Source organism: Leptosomus discolor, chromosome 1 (genome assembly GCF_034619465.1).
Source record: "Leptosomus discolor isolate bLepDis1 chromosome 1, bLepDis1.hap2, whole genome shotgun sequence".
In the NCBI taxonomy this organism is placed as follows: domain Eukaryota; kingdom Metazoa; phylum Chordata; class Aves; order Leptosomiformes; family Leptosomidae; genus Leptosomus; species Leptosomus discolor.
The window spans coordinates 203,157,121-203,181,625 of NC_141391.1; the positions used below are offsets into that span (position 1 = coordinate 203,157,121).

Consider the following 24,505-nt stretch of genomic DNA (forward strand, 5'->3'; position numbering starts at 1 on the left):
CTCTTGACCTGTACTCTCCACCTTCTTCACATCCTTCTTCTTTAACACTCACTGAGTATGAGTCAATTTTGATTTTCCTATTAGTCAGTTATGTCTGGGTTTTTTTTGTTTTTTGTTTTTTTTTTCAGATTCCACCCTCCCCAAAACAAACCCCAAACCCTGTGTTTAATTTTGCTTCTTGAATTTCACGAGTGTTCTATGAAGTAGAAAAAGTAGAAGGTAATTACAGAGTCAGATTCTTCTCTCCTGTTGGTGTAAGACAAATAAATTCGGTGATACTGCAGCAGAATATGTGAAGTGGGAGTGGAATTTGGCTGCTATAAAGATAGAAGGTTTTAAGACAGAAGCTGATTGTCCTTAGCTATAAGTTGGAGGTATTTTGTTTGAACAATGGGAGAGGGAAGGGTAAGTTAGTATATTCTGTATTTTTTTAATACTACATTGAAACTTTGCTAAAGAATGCTGTATTCTCTCGTTTTAAAAGAGCTTAATGGCAATTGGTAACTAAAACACTTTCTTCAGAGGAAACAAACATATGTCTAAAACATTCAGAATTCTGATGACTAGCACATACATCGATGTTGAAAAAGAACTATTATACGTGCGTTGCAATATGAGATATGTAACAGTTAAGGGAGCAGAAAAATTCTTCCTTATGCCCAGGTAAATCAATATAGCATGTGGAATGCATTATTTCATTTAAAAAGAAAAAGAAAAAAAGAAGTGGTGGTAGGGAAGAGAAGGCTTTTAAGTATATGTGTTGTAGGGGATTGTGCCTGTCAGTCCAGTTCAGAGATACTCTTACAAAAAAATTTTTTTACAAAAAAAAATTTTTATATTTTTATATAAATATAAAATAGATGCTAATGTTGAACTCCACTTTTGTTGCATATGGACATATAATAATTACGTACATATTTATATTGTACATGTGTGTATTTAGGTAACAATGAAGGAAGAGAGGTGTATCGATCTAATATGTATCAGGACGCATACATTTTTAATCTAATATATTTAGAAATCACCAAAGTGATTCCTATTGTCCTTGGTATTAATGAAGTACTTCTGACCATGTAGCAGTGCCTTGTAATCTATAAAAATTGTTGCCAACTTGAAACTAGCTATTTTTGATGTATTTACATTTGTGTTTCGCTGGTTTGTGATGTACTAGCGTGTTAAGGTGTGCGTCTTGAATATTCTAAGAGATACTGGGAGTCTACTCAGCTTTTTTTTTACTGTGGGCTAACCTCATTTTACAATGCAAAATTGAATGGAAATGCATTTTGAAGTTAAAAGACAACATAATCAGATACCAGCTAATACTTAAGGGACAGAGAATGTGTGGAAAATGGTGGTGGTTGGTTGTGTTTCTGAGATGTATTTGCTGGAATTAATATTTTCAGAGTCCTATACAATTCTGCTTGCCTTAGGCGGAGTGGTGTGAAATGTAATTGAACTAATGACTCACTGGGGTGAGATCATTTTTAAGAATGTAGTGGGCTTCTTATTGTACAATACTATGGCATATATTTGCCCTTTTTTCTCCAGTGATGCTGCCTATTTTTGCATTCTGTTTTAGTCTGTCTGTCAAGCACCCACGACACACCTTCATATCCCTCCTAAAATCCTCTCTGTATCGGTAGGATATACAGTGTTCCTTCACTAGTTACTCTTTTATTTTGTCTTGTTTGTGTTAAATCTGTCGTCTTTGTGGTACAGATCATGTATGATTCTGTTTTATAATGACTCCTATGTGTATATGGGATTGCAGATATTCTTACTTGTATTACTCTCTGCTCTATGCAGGATTTTCTTCTGCATACCTCAAAGTGTACTCCAACACAGTCTAAGTCCTTTTTAATTTGTTTTCTTTATTTAATGAAGGGAAGAACAGTACATGTAAAAATGAACTTGCTTATATTGTTAAGGGCAATCAATGACTGTGATGAACATAGCCTTTAAAACCTGACTTAATCTCTCTGACTAATTCCTAAGCTACATTTTCTCTTTGTTATGAAGTACAGCTTCATTGAATCTGACTTTCTAATGAATGAGCTTTTAACATTAAATGTGTAGTTCTTGAGCATTTATTTAATTTTAAGAAGTAAAGTCATGTTGTCAAGAACCCTTTCAAGTCTGAATGCTTTTCTTAAATGCGTATTTCAGATAAGGACGTGATGTAAGCTTATTCATGTGTTGTGGTCACTATGATTTCTGTTGTTCTTCTTTTTAAATAAATGAAAGTATTTTTAACTGATTTAAGAATGCTTTATTGGAAGATAAATAATCAGTGAAATCATGCCATTAACCCTAGAGATCCCACTTTCTCCTCCTCCTAGTGTTCAAAATACAGAGGATAGCTAGGCAGAGAAAGGAAGAACTGTTACAAAAAAGAAAAAACAGTAGTTCCTGATTAGGATTTTTTGGTCACATTTCTCTTCAGAAGAGCTTATTCCTGAAAGAATGTTTTTGAAGTGATAAATTTGGTGCATATGGGATTTAAAAAAAAAAAAAAAGCTTCTTGCATAAAAGGACAGTTCAATGCAGATGTCATTGGGCTAGCTTTTAGAAAAAAGCCAGTGAAATTGTGTTTGAATATATGTTACACAGTAATTTTAGAGAACAAATTATTATCAGTTAGATAATAAAACTCCTAGGCAGAATTTGGTTTACTGTAAGTGGCTGGTCTTTGTGGAATACGAAGCTGTAGTATTATTTTTTTGAGTCTTTTTTTTCTTTTTTTTAACCACACAAACAGTTTTGGTGATACACATATGATTGATAGTTTAATAATGTACTGAAAAATAGGTTTTTGCTCTTTAAACCCACTATTTTTTATATGCAACTTCAGAAATCCTCATTTTTAATGTAATATTTTAGTCAAACTAGCTCTCAAGGATATGTTCTGCTTTTTTTTATAGAAGCCAATACTTATCGAGAATTAGCCTTTTAATTATACTGGTAGCTGGTGACGCACTGTGCAGTTTATATAACAAGACAAGCGAAATCATGCTAATTGATTTTGCAGTTTTTTGTTTTGTTCCCCCCTCCCCCCCATGACTGGTAACTAAGTCAATGAATGTAGCCACTGTTCATTGAAATCATGCATTTTTTAAGCATCGGATAGTGCAAACCACTTAGCAAACTTTTGTTTGGATAAATACCTTAATTCTTGCTTACAGTGCTATGGATAATGATGTTTTCTTAAGGCTTTTTGGTTCTTCATTGCAGGTATAAGATGAAATAGAAAAAGAGGTTGTAGAATGACGGTATACCATGGCTGTCCAGGAAATACAGAAATAGGGTAGCTGGCACTATTGACGATTGGGTTGTGACAAAGCAGTTGCATGGCTATAACTGAAGAGCATTGAAGGAGAAGTGAAGTAAAAATAATAAAAAAGTTATTGCGGGCAAGAAAATTATCTTCTGCTTCAGCTGTGGCACTTGACAGCTGTATCTGTCTATGTAGATAGATGGTATGAATGAAAAATCTCTGTATAAAAGGTTCCCATGTCACACTAGAAGTCTATCTAAACCCCTTCAGTGTGAAAATCTAAGCCTTTGCACAGGAATGGCTTTGGTGGTTGGTTGTCTTTTATCATCAAGCCCAGTAACTTTCTTGTCTGTGGTTTTTGCCTTCATTTAGCCTGTCTTTCTCCCTCTTACCCCCTCCACCCCTCCTTTGTAATTATTCAAAGCTGTGTATTTTCTGTGTAGAAACTGTGGATCTGAGATTGTATACACAAGACTTTTTACTTTTCTTAAAAGTACTGGCAATTTTTGGACCAACTTGAATTTTTTTTCCCTTATCAAAATAAACTGATTCTGAACCATTAATTGAAGGTCATCACAGAAATGGCTTTGTCTACACATGCATGGTAATACTTACTTCAAATGGAGAAATTTGAAGTAAGTAGGTATCTAAATATGAGGTCAAAATGTGTCCAAGTTGTAGCTGTACAGCATTCAGAATATCTCCAATCAATACTCTTTATAAGTTAAATTTAAAAATACTGTATCATGCAAAATGTTGACTTTGTGCTGTAGAAAAGTATTCCCAAGTGGAATTTTTGTTTAAAAATTCTTTTATATTTACAGAGAAACTGAGCCATACAAATATTTTTAAAAGTTTGCACTTCTTTAAGGCTATTTATTTTCTAAAAAAGAGGACTTGAATATTTTTGACAAATATACACATGGTGTTACGCTAACAAACGGCCATGCAACATATATCTTACATAATGAAGAAATTGAATATACAAGACCTACTCTATTTAACATATATATTGAAAATTTACAGTCTCGCCAATAGGTAAAAAAAGTTTTTCTTATTTGGCAGTATTTTTCTACAATTTGTTCAAATATTCCACTTGATGTGTTTTGGTGAATACTGAAATCTAGTCAGTGACAACCTGAGGTACTAAACATTTCTGCCTTACTTCGTGGTCTTCAAAGGTAATCTTTTTGTTCCTTTTAGGCTCTATCCATGAGTTGTGTATTACAGCGTTATTTGGCATGGGATCTGCTTCCACTATTGAAACAACTCGCTTTTTCATCTTACTTTTCAGAACTTTCTGAAACTTTTGCCTTGTGAATGCATAAAGTAGAGGGTGAAATATAGTTGTTCCATATGCCATTACTAGAAAGCATAACCGCAACTTTACCAAAAGGTCACTTGGGCCCAAACATAAGATGGTGGTGTTTAAAACAGAGATGGGTGTCCAGCAGAGAAGGAATGTTGAGATAATCAAGAGGGACATTCTGAAGACTCTCTTTTGCCGTTCTCGTCTCTCTCGGTGCCGTTTTACAGCTCGGCGTAGAGCAATTATGACAGACACAGAAGTCCTTACGCCAAATACGACATTTCTTCCTCCGCTGCTGTGGGACACATCTGTAGTGTCATGCTGAGTGGTCAAAGAAATAGTTTTTTTCTTTCTAGCTTTCTTCTTTTGTCCTGTTGTAAATCTTGTACCAATCCGAATATTTAGAGCCTGGAGTATTTTGGTGTATGTAATTAGCATTACTATAACAGTGAAGAAAAAGATTGGAATCTGAACGAGAAGGTGGTAGTACATTCCTAGCTCAGTGTGGTACTCGTTTGTACTCACGCACAAAAGCGTCTTATTTTCCCAAGTACTTGCGCTTCGAAGACTGAAAAAGTTGACTTCAATGAAAGGAATCAGGAAGGAAAAAAGTGAAATGATCCATATTGATGTCATTAATATCACAGCCCTTCCCATGGTCAGAATTCGATTGGCCGGTTTTACAGAGATGTCGTATCGGTCCAGAGTGATAGCAAAGACGTTGATTGCAGTTGAAACGCTTGCAAAAGAGACACAAGCCTCGTGGAAGCAGCAGATGAGAGCAGTGTTACTCTCCAGTGAAAGCAGAAGGATAACTATAGTTAGAGGAATACATCCCACACAAATTATTACATCAAGTACATGAAGGTTCATTGTAATTATGTTACTGACAGAATTGATTAAGTTGGATTTCATACAGTAAAGTACCAGTACGGTGAGGTTGCTGCCAAGTCCCAAAACAATTTCTAACATCAAAAATCCAGTGAGAGAAACTTGAAAGCTTAATGGGTATGACAGTGGTCTGTACATGTTGGTGTCGATGTCATCAATGGCATCTCGGACTGTAATGTTAGCTTCAGACTGCATGTTGACTTCCAGAATGGGGGAGAAACACATTCTTTTGTTGCAGTTGTTTTTTCTCCTGAAAGGTGAAATAAAATATGGAACTATTTGGTTTCTTTTTTTAAGACTTATTGTAGATAAATGCTGGGGAAGGAGGAGGGAGGAAAAGCATCTATTCTTATTGAACTCTTGGTTTGTATATTTAGAGCTTTAGTTGTTATGGACTCAAAAGCCTGAGGATATAGAATAAGGGCTTTCCTTTTTAAAGGAAAGCAGGATTTGTTTAAAAAAAAAAAAAAAAGAAAAAAAAGTGAAAAGCTTCCACTTAGGGAAACAAGGCTTTATTTATAGTGATGTAGTTTTTACAAAGGGCCCATTTGTTGAATAAACTATACTTGTGCATTGCCTTTGTATTGCATTGAGGGTCATTTTAAAAGAATGTTGTTAAGTATTAACAAATTAGTCCTCCAGATCATTTAAAAAAGGCTCTTGTGGAAAAAAAAAGTGATAGGAACATGGAGCACTGTTGCTTATGTATCATAAAAAGAACATTTAAATTATTTATGGCAATTTAGCAGCTTCTTTCTTATGCAGAGGTTGCAATATTATTGTGGGCTGAAACTTGAAGTTCTGTAATTCATCAAACTTTTACAGAGCTTGAAGACTTCTGTTCACTTTTATCTTGTTTGTGTCTACATGTATGAAACCACTACAACAATTTTATATAAATATGTATAATTTCAAATGCAAAACTTATGTGGGTTTGGGGGAACGGAATTTGTGATAAAAATACTACATTTCCTTTTTCTGATTTGAATATTCAGTTTCTTCAAGAAATCAGTGCCTACATGAAATGGAAGAGTATTTAATTTTACTCCAGAATAGATTTGAGGGTATAGTTTTAGAAAATAATACATTAAAAGAAAATTGTCTCTTTCAGTTTTTTGTGGGTTTTTTGTGGTTTTTTGTTTTGTTTTGTTTTTTAAATACGAACTCCAATTAAATCCAACAGATTTATATACATAGCATGTTTGTCTTAGGAACATGTGAGGTTCAAAAAAAGTAGCATTTATTACCTCTAGGATATTTTTTATTTTATGGCTTATCTGCTTTGTTTTACACGTGCCGATAGGTTGTAAATGTAGCATCTGCATGTAATACCTGGCATTTGTATTATTTATATTGTCAGCTAGCTCTTGAGCTTGTAATGAAATGAATAAATAAGAGAGAGGTTATTCAATTTCTTGTTATGATACTTGGGGGTTGGTATTTTTTTTTTTTAGGTAGCTTTACATTTAAGAGAGGACATGGCATGAAAATAAATTTAAATGCAGACCTTTGTTCCATTCTGAATACATTAAAAATGGATAGCACTAAGGTGAACAAAAATGAGCTCTTTATTAATGAAAGTATGAATTAAGCATACTTGGGATACAATGTGCAAATGGATTTCATCTGCAGTTCTGAAAAGCCTCAATTGCACAGTACTATTAATTGCATATTGTACAATGAAAATTCTTGGTATGCTTCAACAGTTATTTCACATGTGCCTCTTAAATACAAAAGATGTAAATTAGAATGTATTTGTCTCAGGTGTGAAATGAAACAAGAAATATTTCAAAAGCTTTGTTAAATTTCTAATGTGGGTAACCTCTGTTACGTTTATATTAACCCTCAGGAATATTATTTCCTCTATGTACACTGCCCTGGCTGTGAATGGCTTTCAAGAAACCATTCCAAATGCATTACTGGATAAATGGAGTTCTTTCCTATTAGCAAAAGCAGGGAGGAAATCAAAAGCCTGCTAAAACAAGTGACAATCTTAACTCTATGCCAACTGAAATTTTGTGAAAACAGAAAACTTCAGATGTGCTAAGTCTTACGAATAGATTAAACATCACGTCCTGGTTGCATTGATTTGATTTCAGTTAAATAAAAGCAGAAATATCAAGGCAGGGAGCTAATTTACCCGGTGCATTGCCTTTCTGGACAGTGCCCGTTCCCTTGCAAATGCTGAGCAGAGGTGGGGGTGCATGCAACTGCTGACCTACCTGTTCTCTGTGCCTCAAGGGCCTTTCAGATCATTGCAGCAGCGTGTCATAAATTGATACATGGTGTCACTGACAGATATTTGATATGCACTGTAACCTGGAAACCAAGTGGTAGCTGGGCTCTTATTTCATTCCTTGCAGGTTTTTTTTTTCTTTTTTTTGTTCCAGCACTTCAGCAGCAAAAAATTCTGATTAAACATGGGGACTTCTTAATTGCGTGAGATACTTCTACAGACCAGTGCATATTCTGCGTGTCTGTTCTGAGTTTCAAGCCAGCAATAACAATAAACCTTCTTTTAAGTGATGTTAATTTCTTTCCCCTGTTGCATTTTGTAGCAGTCTGTTTTTATTTTCCAGGTTTAAAAAAAAAACAATTTCTGATCTCTGTGTTCAGAGTATATGTAGACATCCTTTAGTTTATGGTTGCGTATTTCTTTCTGTAATATTCCTGCTCATTACTTTTGAGTGATGGCTTAGTCAAAGAAGTTGCTATACATCATAAAATCCAGTTCATGTGCTTTGAGAGTCACCATGAGTTACCTAATTTGGTTTATTTTCGTTTAAGGAGAATACATAACAGACCATAAAATTGAGAGGAAAAATATCCATTAGTCATTATGACAAATAAGTTATTTAATGTGTAGTATAGAAAAGGCTTGGTTAAACCCTTATTCAGCTTGCTGGTGAAGTATGCATATTCTCCTTTTGGGAATTCATGTTTCATTGTTTCTTCATGCATCAGTAGTTTCCACAATTCTGGTTTTAAATTATAAATCCCTCTTTAAGAAATGCTCACCATTTTAAAAATCAATCATTGCACTCTTCTTTTAATGAAAGTCTGAGCAGATGTATTAGTCTTCCATGTATATTGTTGAAGTGTCATGCACATAAATGGTAATACAAGTGTGTTCCATGTTTTGTTTCTAATTCCTTTATGTCTTAAGAATACATTTTAGTGATGCATCCTGCTGCTTGTAGGTCATACAGCTAGAAAGATACCCGGTCAACTGCATTCTTCATATTGTCAGTTGTAAAACTGAATTAGTTGCTGCATGCCCTTGTGAAGGGGAGGAAAAAAAAGGTTAAAAGTAGGGCTTGTAATTTCAAAATAAAGTAATGCAAGAATATATTTTCTAATATCACTTATTTAATGAATAAAAGATCTCTAAAATTGGATCTTATAGATTACATAGAAAATCAGTTAGTGTGTTCACTATTTGCTAGTAAAATCATGTTGTCATTCTGTCAATTTACATGAATTGAGTTTTTTGGACAAGTTTCCTGTTCTCCAAATAGTGCAGGTTACAAAAAAACCTGACTAGAAGCAATGACTGTTGGATGTAGAGTGTCTGTGACTAGAGCTAGAAAATGTAGTTTTATAGCTCTGTGAGCAGGTAGTTTATACGTACAACTCTCTTCTAATAAGAAATTGAGCAGAGTCAATGAGCTTTATAGGAAATACGGTTTTGTTTAATTTGCACACTGTTATAATTTCCTTTCTTGAAATAAATGTGTGGCAAATACATGTTTTTAATAAACAGCTTGAATGTACAGTGTGATGAAAGAAACAAGTTTAAAAAAAACCCCAACAAAAAAGGGGAATTTCTTGAGCAACCAGAGATCAGTCATATTAGCCAGCCCTCATAAAGCAATAAGTACACACTAATTAAAGACTATCTGATCCTTCAAAGAGTAACTGAATAAATCTGTAACATATTTAACTGCCAATATTTGGAAATACTGCTGAGGGAGGAAAAAAATATTTCCAGTTGCATTATGTGGTTTTTTCCCCAATACTGTAGTAGCTTAAACTGTACTGTCTTTAGGTTGCATGAATAAAACAGGTTCTTAATATTCTACAAGACTTTCATACAAATAACATTTTTCTACCATTGTGTTTTTAATGGGGAGGGAGGAAAAAACATTTGAATATTTCCTGGTCTCAAATATAACAAGATACGAGCTTTTAATGTAAGTTGAATCTGATCTCATCCCTTTTTTTCTCCTTTTTTTTTTTTTTTGTTGTTAAATGTTGCTTATTCTGCATACCATAATAAGGAACAGATCTTACCTCCACTAAAGATTTGATAAATTCTCGATGCAGGTGAAGCAGTTCCAGGTTGGAGGGATTCATTTTGTTCACTTGTTAGCAGAGTAGAAGGGAAAGAGGGTAATAAGCATATCTTCAAAAAATGACCTTAATGAAAATTTGTGCCTGTACTGTGCCATTGTTTCAGCATACTGCTAATGTATACAACTGCTTTAGTTCTGGTTTACAGGCTGCTGCAGTCTCCCACTCTTCCTACTGTAGAATCAATAAGCATCTGAAAATACATAATGAAAGTAATTTAACATACTGAAGGCTTCTTGTCTCCAGAGACACCACTGAGATTCAAGCTTTCTAAAAAAGAAAAGCGGTGCTTCTGAGAGGAAAGCTTGCGATGGGCAGCTTTTGCAGAATGACAGCCTACCTTGTCGCTTCTCCTCACTGCAGAGAGATGCAGTGCATTCACTAATTTTGATTGGTCAGTGATGTTGGGCTTAAACTGTGCTTCATATATGGGATTGATGCCCTCCCTCCCCCCGATTTATATAAGGATTCTTTTGTAAAAGGACTAAATTTACAAATGATTTATGAATTCTGGAATATATTAAGGGTATGCCAGTTTTATTTTTACCTTTTCAGTCTTTACTTTGTGTATGCTGGAAACCACATGACACTGAAAAAAAAAAAGGGATTAAACGTTTATTACTTAAAAAGCTTCCAACAATCTATATTTGAATTTGCCTACTTTCCATTTGTGTTTTTTTTTTTTGTCCTAAGAACATCTCTGAAATAAAACTGCCTGTTTGAATCATGCTGAATTTCACCTGGCATGTTTATATGCAAGTGGACATTTAGGTGTTGTCTTGAATAAATTGTATTCAGGACAAGTTGGTACCTGCATGTATATTAGGAAAATTTCTGTTAGGATTCATGGAGATTATTCATACCCTTAAAATGGGTTGATAATTCGGTTTATTTCATGAATCAGAAAAGAATTCTTTTTATCATCCGTCACCATGTACAGTGTATGTATAGTAGTGTAGGTTGTTAATTTTGTTGAAATGTTAACTTCTAAAAAAAAAATCTTGTACGTTTCACGTGAATTTTGCTAGAGACTTCACAGGTTTTTGTAAGGGTATCTTGCATGATGTTCTTGACCTTCACTTTGCAGAGGGCAGCGAGTGTCTTCATTTTCACTTTTTCGTTTTGTAACTTATTTCTGAATCTGTTCTGTCAGTGTAAACAGCGCTCACGACCACATAATGAGAAGTAGGAGAAGTGTAGCAAGTACCTGTTTTAATTAGTACTAATGCTAAAATAAACCTTGGAAATAAATTCAGTATGCAACCCAAAATAATATTTTTTAAAAATCGGTTTGCTTGAAGCAAGTAATTTAAGAATATCTGAGTATAAAATGTTCTGCTGGTAGTTTTTAGTTGTATATAAGTGTGGGGTGTGGGGCTTTTTCAGTTCAGTTTTTTTTTTACCTTGATTTTAAAGATTTTTAATAATATTTTAGTTTTAAAATTTGATAAAATACTAAGTGTTAAAGCATGATTCTTACATAAGCAGCTGTATTAAGATGACAGTCTTTGTAAAATTTTGATGGGATCCTATGTTTTTGAGTTGTTAATGCAATTATAAAGTGCAATTGTATAACTCAGATGTCTACATTTCTTCTCTTTACTTTTTCTCTCAGCGACCTATGAAATACATTATTTAGGTAACAGCATACTTTATTTATTTTTTAAAATGGCTACATATCCATCTAGTATACTTTCTGTTCTGTACTCTTTAATATTCAGAAAATACGTAAATAAAGATTGCAGAAACTTTGAACAAAGATCAGTAGGTACCAGCTGGCTATGCTGAGTAGCAACTGATTGAGCTCTTTGAGCTGTCTCTGTATCGTCTCACTCTCAAGAGCCTGAAACCAGCAATACAAGCATAGCTCTTAAGGGTGACGTGATAAAGAGGATTCCTGAAATGAAAGCATAAATACTAATATATTAAAGAGATTTACTTGCTTCACTTTCAGTATGACTTAGGATAAGTAGGGAAGCCTGTCTAAATTTGAACAGATGAATCTCCATCTCCATTCTAATTCTTCAGTGTGTGCCTGGACAAAGATGGAGATATTGGGTGAGCTGTACTGGTAGAAAGAAAAAGAGGAAGATTGTAATGGGATTTTGGATATAGCATGGCTGTGTGGTTCAAACACAGGCAAAGCGGTCACGAAAGCCTTCCTATATTACAGGAGGTGATAATGGCAAGTTTTATCTGCAAAAAGTGTTTGAGAGGAATGATAAGGAGCTGAGTCGTGAACGTATCAAGCTTAAGTTTTCTGGAGAGAAAATCAGGAGAAGCAGCAGTACCATATGGAGGCAATCAGGAGTAGGTGGATGGATAGACATGCTTACAAGCCATTGCTATGCAGATGCTAGTTAAGATGGTGTGAACAGATGACATCATCCTCAAAGGGTAGATAGGGAAGAGTGGGCAAAAAGAGCCATGTGCAGACACCCAGCATAGACTGAAAAATGTGCTGTTCTTATACCTGTTTCTGTATCAGTACAGAATGGAAGAGAAAGAATTTGACTGGTATTTTGGGGTTTAGGGAAGTGAAAAGTGGGGTGGAAGGATAATGAGAGGGTAAAAATATCAGGGAACAGCAGGAGTCTTAAAGCAGGAGATTGGTAATGAAAGGTCTTAGGACTGAGAATGGCAACACAAGGGCAGAGGGAGACACAGAATATGACAGAGAGTAGAGCTGTGAAGGGTTGAGGCTGCTGGGTCTGATGTGGGGAGAAAATAAATGTAGAGAGGCAGGAGCTTGAAGCAGAGTGGAGAAGGAAAGAGTCATGTGCATGTAAAGAGATGCTGGGTGCACAGGGGTAAAAATAACTGCAGTTGCTGTAGCATACACCCCTGTAGTACTTTTAAATTGAATTCGGGAGTCATAAATGACTGTTAGAGTATTCTAAGTTTTTCTGTTTTGCTGAGAGCAGGAAGTAAAAAAATTTGGAAGTTGCAGCGTATTTCTTGGTCTTTTTTCCGTCTTTTATCTACTGTCTTACTTTCTACACACAGGATGTTATGTCCTAGCGTTGACTGTTACTGCATTCTGAAATGGTGGTAGGTCATTTGTAGATCTGGAAGTCTAAACTCTGCTGATGAGTTGATAAAATCACCCCGAATGCAGCTTCTTGCACTGCAGCTTTTTAAAGAAGCTTACTTTGTTACAAAGACTCCTTTGGCTTACAAGATCTATCAGGGCCAAACGAAGTACTCAATTCTGATGTTTTCTATCAGAGTCCTTGATTTTGGAGCTTTAGCATTCTTTTAATGTGCTTTAGGGTATAACTTTGCATAAACCTATCACAGACTGTCTTAACATCCAGGTGTCATGGAATAGACACATTCATTAAGATCTTTATTGGCACAGTTGGGAAACTGCGGCTGCTTGCTTTTCTTGTTCTCTGCATTATTCTTTTCTCAGTTTCTGTGATTATCTTCCCTGAATGCTTCAGCAACGCTTTCTGTTTCTTTCTTTGGGCTGCATGTCTTGTTTCCTAGTTTGAATCTTGATGCTGATTTAGTAGGTATTTAAAATTTTACTGCCTTTGGGTCTAAAAATGTCATTTGTTCTCATGTTTGCAAGAGACTTGCGCTCCTAACTCCTACAAATTTTTCAGTGACACATAATCTCTTTAGAGCTTAAGTTGCTTTGGAAAATTAATATTGGGTGATTTTGGACATCTTGCCCTGGGATTGTTCTTCAGCATTATTTACATGATGCACCTGCACAACTCCGTCTGAATAGATCCTCCTGTACCTTGCTCTTATGTACAGTGAGCAGTGTGGTGCCCAATTCTGGCATATCTCTTCTGGATAGTTTATTGTTTGTATCTGTTCTAGCACATCCATATCTAAATTATGTTTCTTACCTTGTTGCATCTTAGTTTTCTCAACAGCCTGGTGCAAAGACCTTTATTAAAATGTTGTTGAAAGTCCAGTAACTTTTATAGTACCAAGGAAAAATAAACAGTGGATAATAGCAGTGTGGGTTCAGGAGTTGTACTGACGTGCCCTTGTTGTGCTGGGTTTGTTAAGGTGTTCTGTTTTACCTGATACTGAAATTATGGCTTGCTGGCCTGGATCATGCTGCAGCATGCTTTTTTGTTGAAAAGGTGTAAATCTGAGTCCTAGTACACAAGTTCTAGTTGTAAAAGGTTTATTATTGTTTAAGAGTGATAGGCTCAATAGATGACAAAAATTCTGCTAGAATTTGTACATAAGTACCATTCTGACTCTGATGGTAAGCAGTCTATTCTTTGTTTTAACACAAGTACTTTATTCTCATTTCTTTAAACTATCAAGAACAGTTCTAAGGCTGTTTGTCTTTTTCTGTAGTAAAGACTGACATGCACAAAATTATTTTTCCATTCAGTGTCCTATCCGTAATATTTGTTTTCTTTTCTCCGTGATTGTTGATTGCCATACAACTTTCTTTGTTTTGTTATTTTTATAATGACTTATTTAGGTTGGGTTTTGGGTTTTTTTTTGCATTTCTAACTGCCATTTTTCCCTTGCCAGAAAACAGTCCTACACATGGGACATTGTTGATCTCAGTTTCTCCATTTTAGAATTACATCCATAGATTTAAAAAAATTTGGATTTTCCAGCTTAATTGTATATAATTTCATTGTGCTTCCTCTTCGGTTTGCAAAGATGTACACCTCTGGAAGCAACACAAGACAAGTATTTTAAAATAGTTATAAAGTATATAATATATAAACCACATATAAAATATATATATTTTATATTTTTATGTAGTTTTTAATATACTATGAATATATATTAATTTTCAAGATGCAGAGTTAACGTTAGCATAGCGGCTTGAGTTCAGAAAAATTACCTACTTATGCTACAAAATAAGAATGCCTTAGGAGATTAATCTGTGTTTGTGTAATTGTTAGGCATAGGTTATTTGATCAGGAGTATTCCATGTTGGTTCAACTGTTACCTTTTTAGCAGTGGTCATTCCTGTAAGCATGGAGGAAATGTGTAAGTTACAGAATGCCCTTTAGCAATTAATACTGAAACTGTATCTTGTTTCAGTTTTGCATGTTGAGGTGATACCAAAGAAGAATTACAGAGCCAGTCCTGGTTATCACTCATATATGGAAAAGGCATCCTTTTCATATCATAACAGTAAATTGGTTTAGTGTTGTAGCTAAATCATGGTCCTGGTGCATTGTAGCACAATTATTTAAGCATTTAATGAAGGGAAAAAAAGAGAATATCAATTATTATCAGGAGGGAAGTATGGCTGGTAAATTTAATAGTAATTTGAATAACATCAGTCTGACTCCAGCTTTTCTCCATGGAGGTGGTTTGTCCTCTAGTATAAACTTCCCAGTGAATGGTGCTGTATCTTGTAGTAGTTAATTAGCAAAATTTTAAATAGTCACTGTAAATTTCAAGATAAATTTTTCATTTGTCTTTAAAAATTTCAGTATTGCTGTGAATTTAGTTTTTCTTTAATTAAAATTATACTTTGAGTACTCTGAGAATTTGAGATATTTCTGCTTTTATAAAATATTCTTAGTTCTAAGTTGGCAATTTTAGTGAGCGTTTTCATTATTATGGAAAGGCTTTTGGAGTTCTGACATCAGATCTTTTGTGTTGCTTCAAACATACAAAAAGCCACGCGCTCGCATTGTGTGGAGTGGCTGACTTCCACGTCAGCATTGTTTAAGATTGTGAAAGTGTGCCTGAAAGAATGTTGATTCTGCAAGTTGGAAAGTAGTTTAGCACAATAGCTGAAGAGTGCTGAAGCTGGAGCGCTGACATGTGTGGCTGTAGAATGAGGAAATACTGCTTTGTGGTTTAAAGTCAAGGTGGTTGCTCTCCTTGCTGTCTTCAAAGCATTCTGTATGTTGGAAAAAGTTTTCAGTATTATTCCCTGCTGCCTTGAGTTGCTGTGCTGCCTACAGTCTCCAAATCCCAGCTTGTGATGGTGCTGTGCTAAGTGCATGGCAGAATAGCATCAGTAGAAACATTTCACTAAGCTTTCTGCCTGGCTTCTTGTGAGTTAGATTCAGAGGTAGCTGAACTTAACATGCAGGGTTTAAACTTCAGGATCTGGTTCACGATTCTCCTCCAGATATGCCTGACGCTGTGGAAGCCATGCCTGGCAAAATATGCGGGATGGGCAGCAGCAGGAGCAGCACTAACTACCCCGCTGCAACACCCTGATGCAGGAGTTTTGTCACACGCCTTCCTGCTGTAATATCCTTTAAGTGGAATTGCTAAAACAATTTAAAGCAAACCAAGAAAACAGAAAGATTTTCTCTCAAGTTGTTTATTTGACAGAGATTTTGAATGGACTTTGTTTCTACTAATTTTTAAAAACAGGAAGGCAATACGATTTTCTGTGAATTAGGACACAGTGTTCACATGGGGCATCTAGTAGCAAACATTCTTCTAGTTGAAATGAGATGGAAGTCTTATGATCTTAATTGCCCTGTGAGTAAAGGGTGAACACAACACGAATATATATCTTGAGATAAACTATATCCTTTTAATTTTGCTAAGATCACCCACAGTGTAAGGGTCACCACCAGGGTGAATGTCTACATTGCAGTCTCACCCTGTTAGCCCCGTGGCTGGTTTGGTTTGGAAGCACTACAAAAAGCGCATGAAAAGGATCCAGTAGCCTTACTGCCTTTAAGATCAAAATTTGGTGACCTCACGCAGTAACTCTGCATGTTTCTGTATAACTGCAGTGACAGGAGCATACCTTGCCTTCTTCAGACAACAAAATAAAACCTATGGACAGTAGTTAGACTCCCTCCCAAGTTGTGAATGACGTTGCTGTAAGTAGTTAAAGCCAGCTGTCAGGCCCCTGTATTCAGTTCAAATATAGGAAGTCGTTCACATCAGTCTGGTGGTGGTGGTATTCCTCACATTAAGTTCTCAGAATCTGAGAAATGGTATGCAGTTCTGTGTGTTTTCTTGTCTGTTTTTTTTTTTTTAATGATAAAGTACTCTGTCTTCGCCTCTTTGCTGCCTTAGTTCTTGAGCTATTATTTTTACAAGGTTGTTCAAGGAAACTGATAGAAAACCCGTTTATGTAGTGCCATAAAAAGACATGTGAGAGAAGTTTAAAAGTAGTTTGTATCTGTAATATAGTTTTATTTTTTTTTATTGATTGTTGAAAAATATCTCTCACTTTCTTAAGAGGGTAAGTAAAATAGAAATATGATTCTCTTGATATTTTCTGTGGGTTTTTTTAAACATACATGTTGTAGCTGTAGAGTCTGAAATAAACACCTAAACTGTGTTTAAAATGCATGCATTTGTATGCATATGAAGAACTAATTTTATCTATGAAGCTTTCAGATATCAAAGATTTTTTTGCCTAAACCATAGTTTAATTTTTTTTCCATCTCCTAAAGTATTTTTAACCTCACTGCATAATTGTTGTACTTGAAATCGCTTATTGTAGTACTGAAGCAAACCAGAGTTTGGATGGAAAATGCTTTCATTTACTTTTTTGGGGGGGAAGGCTGAGAGCAATAGTATCAGTGGTATGTCTGAGGAAGGGAATACTGTTTTGTTTTGTATATGGTTGATGCCTGCAAGTGGCTTTGCAGTCAGTAGGATTGAAGCCTAGGTTTTATTTTACTACTAAAATCTTGAGAAATTGAAAGTGGTTGGTGGAGACATTTTTGTTACACAAATGGATGATGAACAAATGCATGTTTATGGAGAAAAAACTTTTCAAATTCTTCAGCAGCATTCTCTAGTGATCTATTTAATAAATTAAAACATATTGGTAGAATGAGTTGCAGTGATAGGAGCTATAAAGTGTAGTTGTAGTGGGAAAGAGGAAAAATGTTACTTGCGTTATTTCCAGTACCTTTCAAAGTGAAAAGTTTCAATATTACTAGATAGGCTAGCAGATCTTCAAATTGATACCTATGGTTAGGAGCTCCTGGAGGAAATGTGAAAGACAGAATATAGCAACTGCTACAACCTATCAGGAGGAAAACCATGTGAGTTATTACATACTGACTCTGCTCGTTACCATGCTATCTTTCTGGAAGAGAAATTGCAGTTCTGATACAAGTAGAGGTCTTTTCCAGTCCTCATTCTTTCCACAGTAGATATGGTGCCTAGGAGAAATGACTACCCCTGAGGGACAGCTGAATATGGAGGAGAACATTATTTCTTTTATTAATCAGGCAAATCAGTTTTAATGTGAGGAAAGGATGGAAGGGAAGGAGACCTTGCCCTTTGAAAGTGGTTACTATTTTAAGCTGGTGGTTAGGTTGGAAATGTTTTTCTTGTTGTTTTATGTTGTAATACCTTTTCTGCTGTTTTGTTCTTGAGGGAGAAAGAAAAACTCAGCCAGCCCTTCCTGTTCCCCCCAGGGTAACTTTTTTTTTCCCATGCAAATTTTTCATATATTCTTCAGAAACTTATTTTATTCACCACCATCAAAAAATTCTAGATGTCTATCTGTTTATTGGGTTCTTGGTAATACCCTGTTTAACACTCCCACTCCAAAATCTTCAGGACGGCATTATCGCAGTAATCAATATGTACTTTTGTCTAGGCAAGAATACTTCAACAAGAATTTTCCAGTGTTGTTACATATATCTGTATGCAAGGACTGTATGGCTCTCTGAATTGTCAGTTAAATGCATACCTTGATAAATATTACAGGATGTCATAAGAACAAATACTTAATACGGTTTTTGAAAGTCTAAAAGCCTTTCTTGATAACCTTGAAGTCTGTAGGCAATGCAGCTATTACAGTGTACTTTGGGGCAATAAAGGTTGATATTAGTCACATAAATTTTAGTTTGTATTCTGTACTCTTAATCAAGAGCAAATTTGTATGGACAGTTAGTGTGGATTAACACTATAACTAAGAATTTCAGCTGCTTGTGAGATGTCCATGACCACAATATCTGAGCATCCTGTATCTGCTTCATAGTTTCTCTTCACATCATTCGGTTCTGTTGAAAAATGGTTTGGCTACATGCTAGAAACCTAGGGCAGATCTGGAAATCCTGTCTGTATTTCATGAATCTGTCCAGTTTAATACAAGACCAATTTCTTTTTGAAAAATGCAGGGATTATATAAATTTTCCATTTTTATTCTCTTTGCAGGTCTGTAAGTGCAGGGTTTTTATGTCCAACTAGACTTGACAAAGAAAGTTAAGCCAAGGCAATGCTTTGGAGTAATAATGAGCAAATTGAGGCTTGAGTGGAAAAATAGTTCATGTATTTAAATCTTTCTCTCAGGACATTAATTTTTTTTTTCCTAAAGTAAAGTAATGTATTGGCAAAGTCAGGATATAAATTATTTCTTGGACTAACCTTACTTCTCTCTAAATTGCTTTAAGCCCTCAACTGCATTGGAGGGGGGGAGCAAAACAAACCCCCAAAACATGCAAATAATTAATGAGATTTAAAAAAATGTATTGATGAAACATTATAGAACTCTTTACTTCATCATCCAGCTTTTCAAAATTAAACAAAAACCCCACACATCTTTAAGGAAATAGGCCTTGCAGCATGCATAGAAGATTACTAAACACATGACAAAAATATGGAACCACATTTGGAGAATATTTCACCTGTATTTTGACATCTAGGAGCTGTTGCTTCAAGTTAAATTAAGTGTAAAGATACTTCCTAAACAAAAGCTATAATCACATAGGACCTAACAGATAAACAAATCAATATTATGAATAGAACAAACTGGATATAGTGCTTTCATGTGCAGTACTTTGGGTTGTGCCATACTGGAAAAACTTCTAATTTATGTATCAGGTGTTTTGTATTGTGGGGCATTTCTCCTTCTCTTGTCCTTCCCAATATAACATGTATTTTAGGTGTGTGTGTGATGTGGCAGAAAGAAGAAGAAAAGATATGTCTATTTAGGATGAGCCAGGCATGGAGCTGGTAGGATGAATTTTTGATGAGAACTAAAGGAGTCAGATTCAAGGACAGGGAAGTTGTGAGAATTGCTACAAGGGTGACTGAGCTGCTCTTCGGAATTATTTATATAGGCTTTCCTCATTTTCTTAATGATCTTTTGCTATAAGTGGACAGAGAACGTTGAATGTTGAGTTGCATGGTTGCTTTTGTAGGAAACTGCTAGGAGCTTGACTTGTAAACCTTGCTTTAAGTTTTTGAGATTTTTTAAAAAAAATCTTCAGCAATATCAATATTTCTTCACTTTAGTACCACAATATAGATCCTTTGGGTATGACTGGCATGTATGGCAATTTGCTGGATATCATCCTGTGATCAGCTGGGCACAAAATTGCCTTAAGTAGGTTTGCACATCCACAACACAAAGAAATGAGAATGAAAATGGGATTGATCCCAAAAATTCCATAGACCAGCAGCTGCAGAGAGAACTGTGGACTGTAGAGAGTCCACATAAAATTGCTAATCTGTAATTTTAAATCTTTGTTTAAATCTGTGATTATGATGCAAAGTTTATTTTCTCTCTCTGTGCTTGCCTGAAATCATCTATATTTTCAAAGTATGTTTTAAGATCGCTGAGAGCTGCTGGTCATAGATGCTGAAGAAATGAATTCACCAAATCACTAATCTTTTTAATTTTTTAGATTCTTTTTAGAAACACATCCAGCTGATACAATTTAATATTCTGTTCTTGTACAGAGTCTTGGCTAATGCATCCGTTGAATGAATAAATAAATGGAAAGAAATGCAGTTTTAATTCTGGCAAAAACTATTTTTATTGCTTGCTTGTAAAATTGGCAGTAATATTCTACTCTGGGATATCATTATTGGTTACTGACACAGTGGAATAATAGTACCAGTTAGAAATAAATGTGAATTTAGCTGAATTTTATAGCTTGGGCTTTTATTTATTATTTTTAAGTAATTCTAGCACCTGCAAAGTAATGCAAGATGCTGGTTTCTCTTTTGACAAATATTAGACATTCACAGGTTAATATATAGCTTCTAATCTCTATTGATTACTGTTATCTAGCAAGTGTTTGTTAGGTATCAAAGCAGCCTGACACTGTGAACAGGTCGCAGATTGGTCCAACCTGTTCTTTGACTGAGGCTCAAGAGAGCAGCCAGGCAGCTACTGATTCACCCTCCAGACTGAAAAATATATTTCTTTTCTTTGTCTGCCTTTCCACTTTTCACTTCCAGTTATTTATTTATTTAGGTATTAGAATGATATTTGAACTTTTAATGAGGAAATTCTGTTATGCTGCTTCTGGGAGGACAAAATAGTATCCAAATAGTTTTAATTGCAGTACCCAACTCTTTGCTGTTCAATTTTGCTGATAAATACAGGGTTGCTCAAAATGCGTGCAGTGTCCCCCTCCCAAGGCCCTCTCAGCACTGTTCCAGATCCTCTACCAAACTTGGGGATTTGGGCTGCTGACTCAGCTGGAACAAGGCGTGCTGGTTGCTCCTGAAGACATCTGTAGTTGCCCAACTGCATTAGAACTGTGCTGTCATCACTGCCACTGACAAGCAGTGCTCAGCAAGAGTCTGTCTTGTTCAGCCAAATAGTGTGTAGAAAGTAGTTATTCTGTAACTCCTGTAGCTATGATACATACACCATTGTTATATTTTCTATGAATGTATGTATGTATACATCTGTGTGTATGTATATAAAAAAGTATTTAACAGTTATAAAATTGACTTTAACTCTCTAGAAGTGGTGTGAATTACACTCTTTCTGGCAACAGAAACAGTATAATTGTTTCTGTAGAAACAGGTGTTATTTAATCAGTTGGTCTTACGCTGTGGCCTTTCTAGCAACCCTAGACTGAGAAATTGATGTCTAACACTTTTTTTTTCCTCTCCTGGTCTTTAATTGTGACTAGAACTTTCTAATGTCTTTGCAGACTGTAATAGATATGCAGTTACAAAGGTTTTCTATGACAACAGTGAATTGTCTTGCTTCAGTTGCTTTGTTACAACTCTTTAAGTGCCCACTTAAGAGGAATTAGCATACATCCTTCAGATTTTTCTATCAGAGTTGACATTACAAGTAATTACAAACATTAAACTGTTTGTTTCATGCTTCTAATTGCTTCAGAGAAATCTCGAACCTGGTCTTCCAACATCCAAGAATGAATGAATAAATCTTTTTCTGTGCTCATGAAAATCCTTTTCTGGTGACGTATGTACGTTTAACACTCCAGTATAATTTCATTAAGGGAAATCTCATGATAAATTTAAAAAAGCAAGCTCAAGAAAGAAGGTAGGTATCCTGTTGTCAAACAAATATTAACAAAGACAAGACTATTCCATTCAAGGAATTAAAAAGTCTGCAAGTAATTCTACTTGCAGTATTTCAGAGTAGATTCTGATCATTTTGGATTCTTCAGCAGGTTTTAGGAATTGTAGTAACTGTAGTTGCTGAGCACTTTTTAAATTGGTGAACCCTACTGTAAAATGTTTCTTTAAAGACCTTATGATGACCAAACGCAGTTTCTGTGGAGGTGTGGCATGTGGGAGGAAGACAGTAGAGCAGTTTTGAGGTGAACAAAGCCTTTGTCTGAACTAGAAGGAGGGGCTATACACCCATCAGTGTATCAAAAGACATTAGAAAATGGGCTGTGTTAGCTGGTGCTACAGAAAGGCAAAAAGCTGAAGCTCTTAATCCTTCTGGCTAGTGTGCAGGAGGTGGACAGCACGGGAGCTATGTCAGTGCACTCCTCGTTTTTGTTTTCCCAGTTCTTGCTGGTCGATGAGTTTGTACCATTACTCTCCTTAATGTAATGAACCAGAGAAGAGAAGCAAAACCCACTTCCTTGCTGCAGTTTGTTAAAATATCCAGTAACGTGCTCACCAAAGAGGAATCCTACTTCCAAAAAGGTACCAAGAAAGAATGCTGAATTTGAGATGATATACTGTCAGCTCAGAGGCTTTCCAAAATGAGCTTTTCACCAAGGATGGGCCTGCTGCAATGGCAATGGAAAAATCAGTCAAGCCATGGTTTGAATGAACATTTTGACCCTGGTTTTATTTGTTTTCACAATGGAGTTCGATTTCTCGCCCCCCCGCTTCCAATTAACAAGGTTTTTCTTTTGGCATTTCTTCTGCTTAACTATATGAGAAGAAGGATCATTATCTGTGTGGAGGTTGGGAAGGAGGAAAGACAGACATGGATCTATTTACAGTACTAGAATCAATCTCTGCTGAAATTTAGATTTTTGTACAAATGAAGGACTAGTATTCCTGACTTCTCTTATATTTTTAATCTGAAACTTTAATTTCAAATAAAGGGGGGCTTACATGATTTGGGATTTTCCTTTGTTAACCAGACCAGCTCTTAAAAAAATGATAAATATATGTATAGTTGAAGGTGTAAGAAAGATCTTTTCTTCACCTCTCCCACTTTGGAAGACTTCATTAACTCTCCAGTTAAGTTGGTTACACTCATGGGTAGAAATAAGTCAAAGGAAAAAAATCTGGGGAAAACTTAATTAAGCAGCTGGGAAGGGATGAAGCATTGGACAAAATCCCAAGGCAGTATTAGTTAAGAGAAAAAGGATGATGCTTCTGTTGTAACACTGTTCACAGCACTTGAGTTTTAACTTTGGTTTAATGTAAACTTGTTACTTGGACAAGTAACTCAGTGTTCAACTGCTTTCCTTTATAAAAGTGCTTAAAACAGTAGCCAAAAATGCTGTGAGATCTAAAGATGGGAGCTGTAGGCAGGTGCTATCTACTAAAAGTTATTAAAAAAAGTAATCTCTATCATTTTTGAGCAATTTACAAATTGCTGCCTTGCATGATGAATGAAAGGCAGTAAGGAAAATGATTTCACTTTCAAGCTTCATGCATCAATATGCTTTTAAATACCATGAGAAAGCACTGTAGCAATTGCCTCTGAATGTGGTGCTTTCCTCTCATTAACTGTTTAAAAGATGAGCATGATCCACTGTGTAAATATTGATAGCTTTAAAGAAAAATTACTGTGAAAAGCAGAATTTGCATAGACTCAAATACTTCAGTTTCAAGGCAAGATTTTTAATGGAATGTCCTGTAAGTAGTTTTAAGTAATTCTCCCTTAATAATAAAATACACAAGTCTTCAAGATACCCCATCACCTTTGTGGAGAAAATGGCAGCCAGGAAGAGATTTCCACTACTCAAAGGATGTTTCACAATTACAGTTATTTGAAAAAATTAACAGTGCATGAAACTCACATAAAATTTCTCTTTCATTATTTATTAAATATTAACCGTCCTGCATCATCATTGCCTGCAGAGGTGTACTTTATTCATACCCGAAGAAGGAAACCTCTGAGTGTAAACCATTCTATGTAGTTGTACATTGGTTTTAAATTATCTGAAAAATCTGTATTTTCTGTAGTTCTTTTTAGGCTTTCATTACTTGAACTCATGTTAAAATAAGCATGAGTGAAGAAATGGTGTTGGAGTCATGGTCTCCTTTCTGTTTGTAATCTAGATACGATCTTTGATACATCAAAATAGTGTGAATTTTTGTACTAGTACCCATAATTACTAGAATGAATTCACTGCTGTCTGCCTTAAGCTAATGCTTATTATCAAGAAATTGCTTTTGTAGTTGAGCATGGTAATATAAGAGGCAAAATTATGATTCTGCCATTGTGAATATAATAAATACTGTTCCTATCTGTATTACCAAAGCAAACACATCTCTCTCTGGTAAAATCTAAAGCATAATGTTGGCTTTCTAGTAACATCTTA

General features: G+C 35.3%; 2 protein-coding genes across 2 annotated transcripts in view; one reads left to right on the forward strand and one right to left on the reverse strand.

Annotated features, from left to right (window-relative positions):
• COG5 (component of oligomeric golgi complex 5) overlaps positions 1-24,505 on the forward strand; it is a 194,023-nt gene that overhangs the window by 32,152 nt on the left and 137,366 nt on the right. The window lies entirely within an intron of this gene.
• On the reverse strand, positions 4,398-5,699 carry GPR22 (G protein-coupled receptor 22). The gene has a single exon (XM_009951879.2). The coding sequence runs from the start codon at positions 5,697-5,699 to the stop codon at positions 4,398-4,400; it is 1,302 nt and encodes a 433-aa protein (XP_009950181.1).

Bases quoted from the DNA above. Each gene is read 5' to 3' on its own strand.
- GPR22 (XM_009951879.2), bottom strand. From the start codon at position 5,699: ATGTGTTTCTCCCCCATTCTGGAAGTCAACATGCAGTCTGAAGCTAAC.